Below are 14754 nucleotides of genomic sequence, written 5' to 3'. Positions count from 1 at the left end.
ACCCCAGAGGCATAGGTACAAAGAGCTCAAGCGCTAGTTCAGGGCCAGCCTGGGCTATAGTTTGCCTTGGTTAGTTTTTGGCAACTTAACAGCTTCGAATCAGCTGGGAAGAGGAGCCTCAATTGAGAAAATGCCTTCACCACAAGACCTCACAAGAAGTCTGCAGGCCATTTTCTTGATTGTTGTGTGAGGACCACTGTGGGTAGTGGCGCCCTGAAGATGGTCTTGGGTTACACAACAGAACAGGTTGAGCAAGCATTGAGAACAAGCCATAAGCAGTGTTCCTCATGGTCTAACTCTGCCCTAACTTCCCTCCATGATGGGCTGTGAGCTGTCAGAGAGCAAAAACAAACAAAAGCCCCTTTTCCTCCCCAAGTTCCCTTTGGTCATAGTCTGTGCCACAGCAATAAAGCCAACCTCGAATCTCAGGAACGGGGAGAAAGCACGGGGGGAGGATGAACACGAAGGGAGCATCGGACACAACGGAGAGCAGGCAGGAAGGGCAGTCAGCTACGGGATCAGATTCCTGATGGTCAGGACAGTAGGGAAGCCCATGGGTTTCAAGACTGGCGAGCTTGTGGTTGGTCACTTCAAGCTCAATCTTGATGACTGTGGCCTTATAAACACCCTGATGATGTTATCTGGCAGTAAGTCAGACGAGATGCATTTACAAAGTAAGTATATCAAAGATCAGAAATTCAAAAGCAAATTTACGTATGCTGCGAAGTAACTGCATTGTGGTTTATTTACAAATGAGAGCAAAGCAACAGTGAGCAGTGTTTCAAAAGCCGAGGAAAGGCAACATTAACAGGACGATATACACTGGAGAAGGGCACGGTGGCTCAGAAAAGCCAGACCCAAAAAAAAAAAAAAAAAAACAAAAACACCAAAAACAACAACAACAACAACAACAACAAAAAAAAAACCCAAAAACCCAAAACCCCCAAAACCAACCAACCAACCAACCAAACAAACAAACAAACAAACAAAAAAATCCAGGACTAACTACATGGCCTTTATTTCTTCCAGATCAAGGATTTTGGGTATAATCATATAAAGATGAAGAATCAAGTTTTGCAACCTAAAAATATTTACTTCTTAAATCTATATTAACTTTAGTGAACTATACAAAACAGATAAGGAGACACACATGTACATTTATAGAACTGCACATCAGTCAGGCCAGATCCTGCAGAGGGAGTTCCCAGCATGACCTCATTCTTCTGTGAGGACACAGAGCAGTCCTTGTTTGGACATACACCATCTTCTCCTCATGAGCCGCTCCTCACCTCTTGATGGTTCCCTTCTAGGCGTGTATGTCTAGTTGTCTGCTTCTCAGAGCAGACGTTTACCTAAAAGAGGTTAAAACAATTAATTAGCTCCTTCTAGTTAAATTGAATTTCTCCCTCTCCCTTCCCTACCCCTCCTCCTCCCTCACTTCCCCCTGCCCCTCCCCCCTTCTCTGGCATGTGTACATATATCAGCATAAACTTCCTGAGGGGTAGAGACAGTGAAGAGAGCTGGCCATGAAGCCACGGAGGTCTGGAGGAAAGGACGGCAGATAAACAGAAAACAAATCTTTTTTCAACTGATATTTTAATAATAAAGTCAATAAACCTCCAAGAATTAAGACATATCTTTCTAAATAGTAAAATATGCAACTTCTAAAGAGATGGCTAAGAACATTTCCTACTCTTACGGAGGACAGGAGTTAGATTCTAAGCATCCATCTTGGGTGGCTCACAACTGCTGGCAATACAGTTCCAGGAGGATTTGACTTTCTCTGACCTCCGTGGGCACCCATACTTACAAGCAGATACATACACACACACATATACATAAGTAAAAAAAAAATCGTAAAAAAATGCCACTTGCAGGAGAGTCAGTGTCCTGTACTGGTCTCCTCCCTGCGCCCCTCTAGCCCCAACATACACAGTACAATTATGTATATGTAAACAAAACACTCATATACATATAAACACAAACAAACAAAAAACCAAACAGTCAGTGGAAGCAGAAGACACTTTTATCCCGGTACTCGGGAGGCACAGGCAGGCAAAGCTCTTAGAGGCCAATCTGATTTAGGGATGAACAGAAAAATTCAGTCTTGAAAAGCCCCTCACCAAAAAATGCTTTTCTAAACAAAATATTCCTAAGGAGGCAAAATAATTTCAGATTTTAACTTACCTTCCTCATCCACCGGCCATTGGAGGAGGGCTGGGGCCACGAAGGTGACTGATCCGACCCATTCTTCGTGGAGGGTTTCCTGGTGGCCTAATCAAAGGAGAAGTTATCACCAGCTTCAACTGCTCCTCTCTTTTTTGAGAGTGTCTTGCTATGTAGCCTTGCCTAGCCTGAATTTTTATACAATCCAGGCCTTGAACTGAGATTCTGTCTGCTTCTCAGACATCCTCAGAGCTGGTTTTGAAGGTGTGCACTACATGTCTGGCCAATTGGTTCCTTTATTAAGCCTTCAACTACAGCTTGTTCAATAAACACAGGAAAATGAGCATGGTAGCCTACAACGGTTATCTCAGCACTTGGGAGACCAAGGAAGAAAGATTATCAGAGGTTTAAGGTCAGCCTAGGATATGTAACCAGGACCAAGCCAACAGTACGGCAAAGCAAACCCTATCTCAAAAAAACAAAACAACGCACACAACCCTAAGTTGTCTTAAGCCGGCAACTACCATGCAGGTTAGCAAGTGAAAAGGAAGGAAGCAGGTGGAGCCGGTTTATTGCAGACGAAAGGGAGACCATAGTTAGAAGCAGAGGCATCTGGGAGTGTCCAGACCGAGCTGGGTCGTGTGAGGACAGGGGAGTGGAGTGAGAAGCCACTGACCAAGAGGGGCAGCCTGGACCAAGAAGGTAAAGGGTAGAGCAGAAGGCTAAGTAACCAGAATGGCTGGAGCACATGACACTCAGGGGGTGGGAGGTATGCTAGCCAGGCCCTGTAACAAGTATGGGACTGAAGGCTGCAGGGAGAACCGTGCCAGTGTCTGCTTTGATTGTTAATGAGTACCTCAGTTAGCCATTGTTTCAGGTTTGAGACCTAGCAGTTGGTGAGGTGGGATATCAACTGAGACCTCCATCGTCAGAGCGGCCCACAGGGCACGCTTATGGTGGACTTTGATAGCTGACTGCTATAGCCCACTGTAGGTGGTGCCACTCCTCAGGCTGTATTAAAACGGTGGCTGAGCAAGCCAGGCGAAGCAAGACGGAAGCAGCCATTCTCCAGGGTCTCTGCTTCAGTGCGTGCTTCAACTGCTCTAGGTATGGACTGTAACAAAACTTTCCCTGCCCAAGTAGCTCGTGGTCAGCTGCGTCACAGCAGCAGAGGGCTCAAACTCTAAGTGGGACCACACATTCAAACACACGCTGTGAGACCTGCAGCTCCTCCTTCAAACCTAAGCTCAGCCAGGTGCCTCTTCTCACCGGAACCGGCCATGGCTGCTGGAAGCCCAGACTACACTGAAGTCTCTGGATTTGAATGCTGCCCATTAGTGTTCAGCCTCTAATTTAGCTTTCCCACGGTATATTTTAAAATTAAAATTTTAAATTTAAAAATGTTAAAGTTCTAGTTTGACTGTTTATTGGGAGAAGCAATTAGGCTTTTACTTTATAGCAACTTGTGAATTTTGTGAAATGAGATTTTCTTTGAATTTCTACAAGTCTAACTCTATCTAAAACAGCACAATGAAGACACAAAGGAGACACGTCAGTAGGAAAGGCTCTCTCTCCTTACCCTCTTCCGTCATCATATCTGGAATCAGAGGAGCCCCCGTAGCCTCTTCTTTTCTTCACATCTTGCTGAAGCAGAGTTTTGAAACTGAAACAAGGGGCGGAAAACAAGAGGTCTCACTTCTGACGCCATTATTAAGCATATTTCTCACTATGGTTCTCGCTATGTCTGCAAGAGGGTGACTAACCCAACTTATTAGCTTAAGTCTACACTTCCTGATGCCAGCTGGACAAATTTAGCATAAGCATGTGTCCAAAACAGGGTGTGCCACATTCTATACCAAAGCCACCTGTCCCCATATTTCTCCTCTGATAGTGACTCCTGTAGACAGCATGAAACCAGAGTCCTCCTTGGTTTCATTCTTCCTGTTAGGTTTCAACAAAATCTATTTTTACAGTATCATACAGCCATCACCCCCCACACACTAACTTATTCTGGTTTTAACGTATCTTACATTCACCAGACCTGCAATTCCTTTGCCTACAGCCTACCTGACATCCTTTCAGAGGGAATAGAGGAGGGTATTATAGTCAGAGGTACGGAGCTTCTCAATGTCAGAAAATGCAATTTTCTTTCTTTTTCTTTTTTTCCCCTAAGACTAGGTCTTACTATGTGTGACGCCCCGCTGGCCTTGACCCCCACCTGACTGTGAACTCTGAATGCTGGGATTAACAGTGTATGCCGCTATTCTTAGCCAAGTTCTCTAACTTCTTAGATGGAGGTCTTAACTAAGGCAAAACAGCAAACAAGAGAGATTAGGTAAAATTCGTAAAAGTAGTTAAACTTCGCACTGGTAACTTTTAAGTTAGGGCTTGTCCCTCCTCAGGTAACTTCCTCTAATGTCCACTTTCCACAATGACACTCATTTTACCCTCCCTTGCAATATGAAGACTGATATACTGAATCTAATGTACTGAATATACTAAATTATACGGACTATGAAAACTGGTATTACTAACATCATGCCTGCCTTGGTTTCGGGTTACTACTGCTGTGATGAACACCATGACCAAAAAGCAAGCTGTCGAGGAAAGGGTTTATTGGCTTACAGTTCCACAATCATGGCCCATCACTGATGGATGTCAGGACAAGAACTCAAATAGAACCTGGAGGCAGGGGCCGATGCCGAGGCCAATGGAGGGTGCTGCTTACTGGCTTTCTCCCCATAGCTTGCTCAGCTTGTTTTCTTGTAGAACCCAGAGGTGTCCCCACCCACAATGGACTAGGACCTCCCACGTTAACCAGTAATTAAGAAAATGCCCTACAGGTCTGCCTCTAGCCTGATCTTATGGTGGCATTTTCTCAATTGAGGTTCCCCATTTCGGATGACTCTAACACGTGTCAAGTTGACATAAAACTAGCCAGCCCAACACTCAATGAAAGGAGGAGTCTTCCCCGTCTACTCATAACTTTCTAAACACGAGAAATTCAAATATTTACTCAACTCGGGATAAGACCTGCTAGTGACTGACTGGTAGTTTAGGTAACGCAGCGTGTGAAAGTCAGACACCACCATCACCACTCATTTAATAAAGAACTGCTCAAATGACGGAAAAGTCTACATTTTTTTCTATTACTGACTTCTAACCCTTCATTAAGAGTTCAGAGCCAGGAGTGGTGGTACATTCTTATACTTTCAACGTGTAGGAGGCTAAGGCAGGGTGACTAGAGTGAATTCTAGGCCAACTTAGACTCTCTGTGACACTAAATCAGCTGTGTAAGGCTATACAGCAACACTTGGTCGCAAAAGCCAAAACCCAGAGAGTATTTTGACACGAGAATGGATAGGTTGGCTAGAAGTTGACATGGCTACCATAACAGGTCAGGCACAGTCAAGCTTACTAATTTAATACCATATTTATAATCATAAAAACTCTTAATTTTCCTTCGTTAAGCTATTTAAACAATCACAACTGGAAGGAGCTTCAGCTTCTATGTGCAGTGGGCCCTGCCGATGCTCACAGAGACTCGGAGCTGGTCAGAGTGCAGGGTCAGGGCCTATGCCATCAGCGGGCACATCTCTGTCACACACTCCCTCCCAAAAGCTCAGGAACAGCATAGAAAAGGGGAGAAAAGATTGTAGGAACCAGAAGTCAGGGAGAACTGGGACCTTACTGTCTCTTAAACATGCGACACTCATCAATTCTTTGAAGCTTTGGGTGCCTCTAGCTAGTAAACCACAGAGTGTGGATGTAGAGGGGCCGCACAGTAAACCACAGAGTGTGGATCTAGAGGGGCTGCACAGTAAACCACAGAGTGTGGATCTAGAGGGGCCGCACAGTAAACCACAGAGTGTGGATGTAGAGGGGCCACACAGTAAACCACAGAGTGTGGATCTAGAGGGGCCGCACAAGCCCCTCCTCCTAAATATGAGCTACTGACAGCTGATGATTGCTGCTGGGAGGGAGAGGCAGTTTTCTTTAGGGGTGTGGTAGGGAGACAATGTTCTGGGGGATGGCCCTACACCCGAATGGCCAGTAGTAATTACACTTAGTGGATCATAAAAAAAAGAGAGGCCAGGATATGAAGTTAGGAGGGGTAGTGAGCAACATGGGGGGAAGTGGGGAGAGAGGGATGAGTATGATCAAGATACGTTGCACACACATATGAAATTCTCCAAGATAACCAACCGACATAATATCATGTAATTCCACCAGCTTAAGTATAAATGCGATTAACTTTCATACTTACAAAAAAACCACAAATTCTGCTATTCCCCAGAAGAAATCTGTTATGAAAGACAATCTCCAGGGGGACTGATTCCGGCTGTCTAACACCTGACCTACAGAATTAAAAAGAAGAAATTGAGTAAATGCCAAGTCCACAACTTGGCGTTGCATTTCATCACTGGAGCGACAACCAGTCAGCTCAGTTTGAAGTCGTTCGATATTTCAAAACCAGCCGACATCAAAGTCCACGGAGAGTGACGTCAAACTCTGAGATCTCCAGTTCACTCCTTCGTTGAATGCCTACTTTCCGTATGTAATGCTTGGAGGCGAACTCATTCTAGGCAACTCTTTTCCATCTCCTTCTCACTGGTGAAATGCACACTGAACACTTTAGTGGCAAGATGGACGCAGCAGAACGTGCATCATTTTTGAGTGCAGAGTTGTGTGAGCACTCCACATCTCCACTGCCTACCCAAAGCTTCTCTGTCTTCCCCAGCTGACATCCTATCCATTCTCTTTAGACTTCCTGCTACTTCTTCCCTGTAACCCCTGGCAACCAACAAACTACTTTTTTAAAAACATTTTTTAAAGATTTATTTTATGTATATGAGTACACTGTCGCTGTCTTCAGACACGCCAGAAGAGGGCATCGGATCCCCTTACAGATGGTTGTGAGCCACCTGGTTGTTGAGATTTGAACTCAGGACCTCTGGAAGAGCAGCCAGTGCTCTTAACCACTGAGCCATCTCTCCAGCCGCCATCCCCACCCCCACCCCCACCCCCCCCCACTTTTTAAAAAAGATTTATTTATTTATAACAAACTACCTTTTGCCTCTGTAAATTACTACAAAATCTTAGAAAAGAAATCAAACCATTTCTAAGTATGTTTCAATAAGTGAACCATATAGGTTCTTTGTATAAGGATTTTTATCAAAATAATTGATTTTAAAGGTCTGTTTATCTAAATAACTTTTATTTTAAACAGGCAAGAGACTTTGCAGGTGGAAAAAAAATTCTTTAAACACTTATAAGAAGATAGATACTGCCACATGTGTTGATGTGCACCCCTGATTGCAACACCCGGGAGGCAGAGGTAGGCAGATCTCAAGTTCCAGGCCAGCCAGGGTTACCTCAAAAGAGAACAGCAGAGGCGATGCGGGCAGCTCGCCAAACATCTTGGTCTTCCTCAAAAATGCGTGAATAGATGGGTCTCTATGTTCATAGTGGCATGATTCATAACAGAAAACTGAAATGTCCTTTGACAGGTGGATGGGAGCCGAGGGTGGGAGGGGCTCTAAATGTATACCACGGAACACCGGCCAATCTTTTTAAAGAGAAGAAATTTTGATAGGCCATTGTATGACAAAGCACTAAGCTATGCTAAGTGAAGCAAGCTGTTCACAAAGCCATCAATTATCCCTTCTCGAGTCTAAAGAACTAAATGCATACCCACCATTCTCCAGGACCCTTTGCACTCTGCAAAGGCAGAGCGTGATACCATCCCATGTCCCCAGAGGGTGAAAAGGTGCTTGAATAAAGTTGCATCTGTCAACTACAAATTTTTGTTTTGAAAAAAGTCCTCACACGACACAGTATGCAGCATCTATACTCTATATTATTATTTAATAATGCACAGATAATAAAATAATAAAATAAAATTAAAATGCAAAAACAATAAAATCTGCAAGCCCTTGAAACTTAAGATGAAATGCTGATGCTTCTTTTAATGCCCATCAAACCACCTATCCCAAAGCCTTGTAATCAGGAGGTGACATTCTGAAGCCAAGAAATTCAAAGTTCATCATCTAAAAGACTTCTAACTGCCTTACTCTCTGGAAATACACGGGTGAATCAGATACAACCACGCCTCCTTCCAGGGACCCAAGACAGACTTGTAGAAATGCACCAAGGGTTTTCACCGCAGTCACGCAGGTGGGCAGATGGTTCTGGCACTGATATGACCTTCTCCCGCAGTATTTTTTTTTCGTTCCCAGTAACTGGAGACTTGCTAACCAAGTTCTTTTCAGTTGGGGTAAAGCCTTGGGCTTAGGACTAGCTGCACTCTTAAGGGAGAAAAATCTGTCGGAACTTTTGTATTGCCTGGTGTGGTGGTGCTCACTTTTAATCCCCGTACTCCGAAGACAGAGGCAGGAGGATCTCTGGGAGTTAGTAGCCAGCTTAATGTACACAGTGAGTCACAGGACAGACAGAACTACAAAATGAGACCCTATCTCCAAATTTTTTTTTTCATATTCGTGCTAGTTCTGTCTCACCATCATCACCATCGTTATTGAACGCATTTGGGGAGGCAGCATGGTAGGTGACACTGGAGCCAATCTGAGTTCAATCTAACCGAAGTTACACACTGCCTTTGTGATCTTAAGCGTGCCAGTCGATCTATCTGCGTCTCAGTCTGATCCGAAAGACAGGGATAGAAACACCATCTGAATAGAACAGTTACAAAGACGAAAGCGATGCTAAGCAAAGAACGCTGTTATAGTGGCCCAAACAAAAGCGCGTTGTGCACCGGCTTGGCATCTGTCATTACCGGGTAAGGATACCCGCACCCGGGACCACTAACACAAATCCACAACGGGAATTCGCTGTACCGGGAGGCTTCAGGGACCTGCGATTGCCACCCGGGCCACCCAGCAGCTCCTTCTGGGACGCGCCTCAGGTCCCACCGCCTTCGCTTCCCACTCCTTCAGGCCATTGACGTGGGGGAGGCCGCCCGAAGCTCCGGACCCGGCGACAGAGGACAGAAGCGGCCCAGGGTAAGGCTCTCACTCACCATTCGAGATGTAAACCATCTTTCCTCCGGTTGCCCGCTTCCTAGCGACAGAGAAGACCGGACGCCCTGATGTTGCCGTACCTCCCCTCCCGCCCCACCCTTACGTCACAGGCCTCTAATAAACCGAAGACAGGCTAGAGGTGGGTCGAGCCCATTGGCTGCTGGGAGACAACTCCTGACTGGATGTCCCGCCCAGTCACACAATTAACTTCCGCTGGCGTGGACGCTGAGTCAGGAGACCGGATATGACGTTTGGAGCGACATTGTTTGATGAGGGAGTCTTTCTTTTTCTAACTTGTTTCCGTTTTGACTGAGTCTTTGCAGCCACTGCACTACTGACCGGAAGTCACTTTCTAGTTGGTAGCTAACGCGCAGGGTTTGGGTCTGAGGTGGCTTGTAGAGCTTTGACGGCGATACATTCCTCAACTTTCCAGATGTGTTGCTGTCTCATGGGTTGGAAAGGAGACGCCCTGAGGCAATGGCTGGTACATGAAGAACTGTGTAACCCTGGCTGTAACTAGCTCTGTGGAGCAGGCTGCTCTTGAACTCAAAGATCACCTGGCTCTTGCCCCCCCAAGTGCTGGGACTAAAGGTATAACCACCCCCCAGCTAAGAAGTGGCATTTTTAAAACTCTAGAGACGCAACTAGGAAAAATAAAATGAATTTCAGAAGGGCGGCATTGTCTGTCAGCCTTGTAGAAGTGACATATGCAGTAGGAAGCAGGGCTTGTGCAATCAGTAAATTTGAAGGAAAGTCCTTGCTGCTCCAGCTCCGATATTTTCTGTGCTAGAAGCACGACAGTCTCTGTCAACAGGCCTTTGTACTTAGCTGTTCTTTCTACTATAGAGAGCCAATGTCCTTTCTTTTTCTTTTTAGTTCTCAAACTCTGTGCCATTTTTTGGAAGAACTCTATTCCCTTTCCTTAAAAGGAATATAAATAAAATTTGGAACTAATGCTTTAACAATGTTAAGACGGTATTTTAACAGAGCAGGGTGGCACATGCCTTTAATCCCAGTGCTTGTGAAGAGAAGGCAGGTCAGTCTTTGTGAGTTCAGCCTGGTCCTCTTACATTTGGGGAGTTCCAGGACAGACAGGACTACACAGAGAGACCTGTCTAAAACAAAGGTACATTAAGTGAGATGTAGTGGCATATGCTTGTACACTAATGAGTATGGCCTGGGCTCCGTGTGTCCTGGAAAAACCGCTTCCTTTCAAAACAACATGTATCTCAAAATCTGTCAGTTCTGGGTATTAAAATATAGTGTGTGTGTGTGTGTGTGTGTGTGTGTGTGTGTTGTGTTGTGTGGTGTGTGTGTGTGTGTTGGAGGGAGGGAAAGGGAGGAATGAGTGTGTGGAGTCAGTACAGAAAGGGAGAATTGGGTGTTTTCCACCTTATTTTTTGAGATATTGTCTTCAGTAGACATGGAACTGTCCTAATTGGCTGGACTGACTAGGGATCTTTGGTCATCTGCCTGTCTCATCCTCCAGAACTAGGTCTGAGATGTGTACAGCCACTGCTGGCTTTTACATGAATGCTGGGGAATCTAAATTCAGGCCCTCATGTCTGTGTGTAGCAATACTTTACCCCACAGGAGCTCTCTTCTTAACCTGGGTCTGTGACTTTTCTCAAGGGCCTTTCTAGTCCTGAGCTAAACCATGAAACCGTATCTCACTTTGTTCTGTTCTATCATTTCCTTCTGACTGATAATACTTTTGTCAGACTTAAGCAGTTTTCTAAAGTACAACAAGAATGATTTATTTATTTATTTAAAAAGTCTTTGTTTAGCTTAAAACCTTTTAGACACTAAAATGTAGTGATCTCCTATTACTCCTAAAACTTTTCAGTATCTACTGATATACCTGTTCACTTCATGGCCCTTTAGTTCCCTGCTGCACATTCCCACCCAAACCACACTCTGGCAATAATTCTCTTTAGAGTTTTATGAGCACCCTAAGTTTTTTCATATTCCCCGAATGTGCACATAACTTTTCTTCCCAAAACACTTTAACTGACTCATTGCCCGTTCACCAGTCCTTCACCCTTTAGCTGTCAGCCTGAGTGTCAACATTTCAGAGTGTCTGTTCTTGGTTATTCATTTCTTGTCATTTTATTCATAGTCCTTATAACAATAGCGAATTATTGACCTGATTATTTAGTGTTGTCATTCTTACTGAATAAACTGCTGTGTGCCCCTGTACAAGGTGTGGTGGTGCAGACTTGTAATTCGAGCGTTTTGGAAGGCTTGGGCTGGGGTCCTGTGGGTTGAGGCCAGTCTGAGTTACGTAACAAGTTCCCAACCAGGTGATGTTACAGAATGAGACCTTGTCTCAACAAACAGCACCAGCGGCCACACAAGGAAGGGAGCAAGCCCTGGGACCAGCTCCTTCCTTTTCATTCCTCTGTTTAGATTTTATTCCTGTCTTATTGCAGTGGTTTCCCTAGCCTCCTGAGTTCTAACCCATGTTACTTCCTGCTGCCAGTTCAATGCAGCCTCACCAATTTCCTGCCCGTTAGCTTTCCTAGCCACCACCTGCCACATAACGCCCTAGTGGGCTGTGGAAGGTCTCTTTGATACCACTTAGTTATTCTCTCTGACGTCTAGTTCCTCAATAGACCCTTGTTTTCCTGAATTCTTGCTTATGTCCATGTTTTCTCCTGAGGAGAATGTTCCTTACCTGTTAAAACTTTAATCCAGGGCTGGAGAGATAGCTCAGGGTTCAAAACACTGCTCTTCCTGTGTTCAGTTCCTGTAAGTTTTCCCTCAACTTGCAAAGCTGTTCACAATTCCTCACTTACATAAAGCAAAACAAGTCTTGCTTTGAAGAGTTGGTTAAACTTAATTCTCTGTTTCAGTGTGTCTGGGTATTTGGTCTGTATACATGTCTATGTGTTGTTTGCAAAGTTAGTGTCCATGGAGGCCAGGAAGGGCATCAGAACCCCTGGAACTGGAGTTAACAAACATTTGTGAGCTGCCACATGGGTGCTGGGACCTGAGCTCTGGCCATCTGAAGGAGCAATGTGAAACTACCTGAAAACCAGAAAATAAATAACCGAAACACTTCATTAAAGTAACTTCATCCTTTTACATCTTGATATGATTGTTAGAGAAATTTAAATTAACTTAGGTGGCTCACACTTAGTATGTTGCTACTAGGCATGATTGCTATAATATAAAAAGCATTATTGGACTAGCACAGAAAAGGTGAAATAGAATAGGCTATCAAGACCAATTATTAGATATGGGTTTATTTATTGTTTATTTACTTAAAGCCCTGCTTATACTGCCTATTTGCCAACCGTGACTTTTCCTGGAGAATCAGCTGAAACAACTCTTGTTTGTCCTAACAACATGCTCACTGCCATGTTTACTTCTGTAAGACGTTGCTTGCTTGTTCATCTTACCTTGTGGTTTTAGAGTATAAAATGAGAACACAAACTAGACCCAAGAACTATCCTTGCTCCCATCCACTGGTGACATCTCTCTTCATGTTCATTGGGGACAGAGTGCTTATTCTAGAAAGAGTCCCACAACAAAGGCACTCAGTAAATATTTGTTGAATGGATGAATGAGTGCATATTCTATGCATATTTATTGATTCAATTATCACCAAACTAGTCATGTTTATGCAACACTTGCCTGTGCCAGACAGTGTTCTGGATGTTTTTCATGTATTTATTTAAATATCAATGCTAATGTCTTAGGGTTTAATTGCCGTGAAGAGACACCATGACCATGACAACTCTTATAAAGGAGTACATTTAATTGGGGCTGGCTTACCGTTTCAGAGGCTTAGTCTATTGTCATCATGACAGGAAGCATGGCAGCATCAGGGCAGCCATGGTGCTGGAGAGCCAAGAGTTGTACATCTTGATCCAAAGGCAACAGAAGGCTTGGTGCCACACTGCGGGTAGCTTGAGCATAGGAGGCCTCAAAGCCAGCCCCCACAGTGACACACTGTCACAGCTACTCCAACAAGGCCACAGCTGCTAGCAGTGCCACCTCCTATAGCCAAGCGTTCCAACACTTGAGTCTGTAAAGGGCCATACCTATTCAAACCGCCATAGTTAATAAGTGGGTTCTCTTGTTATTCTCATTTTACAGATAAGTAAACCAAGTCCTAAAGAGCTCATGCAGCGTGCTCAGGATGCTTATGGTGAATTCTCTCTGTCCTTTGGTTTGTGGAGGCGTTACACCATGACAGAGTCAACCGTAGTACTCTCCATGTAGAAAGGTGTATTTTCTCTAGAAACTACCTGGTCGTATCTCAGTTTTCTCAAAGTTGCAGAACAGCTGTTCAGTTTTTCTCTTCTAGACACCCTAGGAAAATCCTTTTGAGTGTCTCTTAAATGGATTACCTCCTTATCCCTGCAGCAATCCCTTGTCTGGGGAGGTCATTAAGAATGTAGCTAGAGCAGGCAAGTTCACTACCCAGCACCCATGTCAGGTGGCCCTAACCACCTATAAGAGCAGCTCCAAGAGATCTGATGCCCTGTTCTGACCTTTCTGTCACCCCAACACCATAGTATTCCCATACACAAAATAAAGATATAATCTTAAAATATCTAGCCTTAACTTTTTTGTTTCTGTGGTGGTTCATATGGGTAGTCAATTTGATGGGATTTAGAATCACCATGGATACAAATCTCCAGGATTATTAAATTTGTGTTTGTTGGTTGGGAAGACCCACCCTAAATGTGGGCAGTGCCACTCCATGGGCTGGAGTCCCAGACTGAATAAAAGCAGAAAGCGAGCTGAGCACAGGTATTGATCTCTTTTTGACTGTGGAAGCAGTGAATGCAGGTCCAGCTGCCTGAGGTGGAGCCCCTCACTGTGATAGATGGGGTCCTGGAAACGTCAGTCAAATAAGGTCGTCCTTCAGCTTTAGTCACAACGGTAGAAGTAACTAATACAAGCTCCGTTACCGAAAGAGAAGTGACTACTCCAGTGGTACTTAGTAACCGTTCACACCCATGTGTAGCTGTCCCAATGACCAACGCAAACCTAATAGTGATGAATGGAATGCACTGGTCTCAAGCTTCACGGTAAGACCACCAGAGATGTGTTGATGCCTCTCAGGGGGCACTAATTAATCATTAACTTTGTTTCGTTTTCAGAATTGCGTTCTGTAGTCTCCAGATACCTTCTAAGCCTTGTGTGATGGCTGAAGCATGTAACTCCTGCTTACCTGAGTCCTCTGTTTCACTTCATCTTGGACACACGGGCCAAAGAACTGCCATGAATGTCAAGCCAACAGGGATGCAGTATGAGACCCTGTTGTTGTTGTTGGTTTTTTTAATTTTATATTTCTAATTCTGGCATAGAATAAACAGCAGAAGTATACATTTCATTAGCATGTTTATGGATCGCAATAGGGCATCGATGATTAATGAATAGGTTATTTGCTATGCGACTTCAAGGACTATGTAATTTATCGACACTGATTCGGCACAATACACTTGGTGGTTCTTGCATCTTGTGGTGTTTTAATATGAAACCTGCAGTAATGCTAAAATAAAAGGATGTATTGGATGCACCATGGTATCCTCCC

The 14754-nt window shown here is 44.3% G+C and overlaps 1 protein-coding gene and 1 long non-coding RNA gene across 2 annotated transcripts; one reads left to right on the top strand and one right to left on the bottom strand.

Annotated features, from left to right (window-relative positions):
• Nucleotides 1–726: 726 nt before the first annotated feature.
• On the bottom strand, nt 727–9309 carry Selenok (selenoprotein K). The gene is given in 5 exon segments (NM_207589.5): nt 727–1352; nt 2188–2274; nt 3746–3829; nt 6434–6524; nt 9203–9309. Coding segments are annotated over 5 exon segments (285 nt in total). The 5' UTR covers nt 9222–9309; the 3' UTR covers nt 727–1348.
• A 76-nt stretch (nt 9310–9385) lies between these two features.
• Nucleotides 9386–14548, top strand: LOC134482444 (uncharacterized). Its single transcript, XR_010058553.1, has 2 exons — nt 9386–9794; nt 14321–14548. It is a non-coding gene; the product is annotated as an uncharacterized LOC134482444 (long non-coding RNA).
• Nucleotides 14549–14754: the final 206 nt, after the last annotated feature.

Source organism: Rattus norvegicus, chromosome 16, assembly GCF_036323735.1.
Source record: "Rattus norvegicus strain BN/NHsdMcwi chromosome 16, GRCr8, whole genome shotgun sequence".
Classification (NCBI taxonomy): Eukaryota; Metazoa; Chordata; class Mammalia; order Rodentia; family Muridae; genus Rattus; species Rattus norvegicus.
Note: the sequence above shows the minus strand (reverse complement) of the source record. Positions and strands in the feature narration are given on the sequence as shown.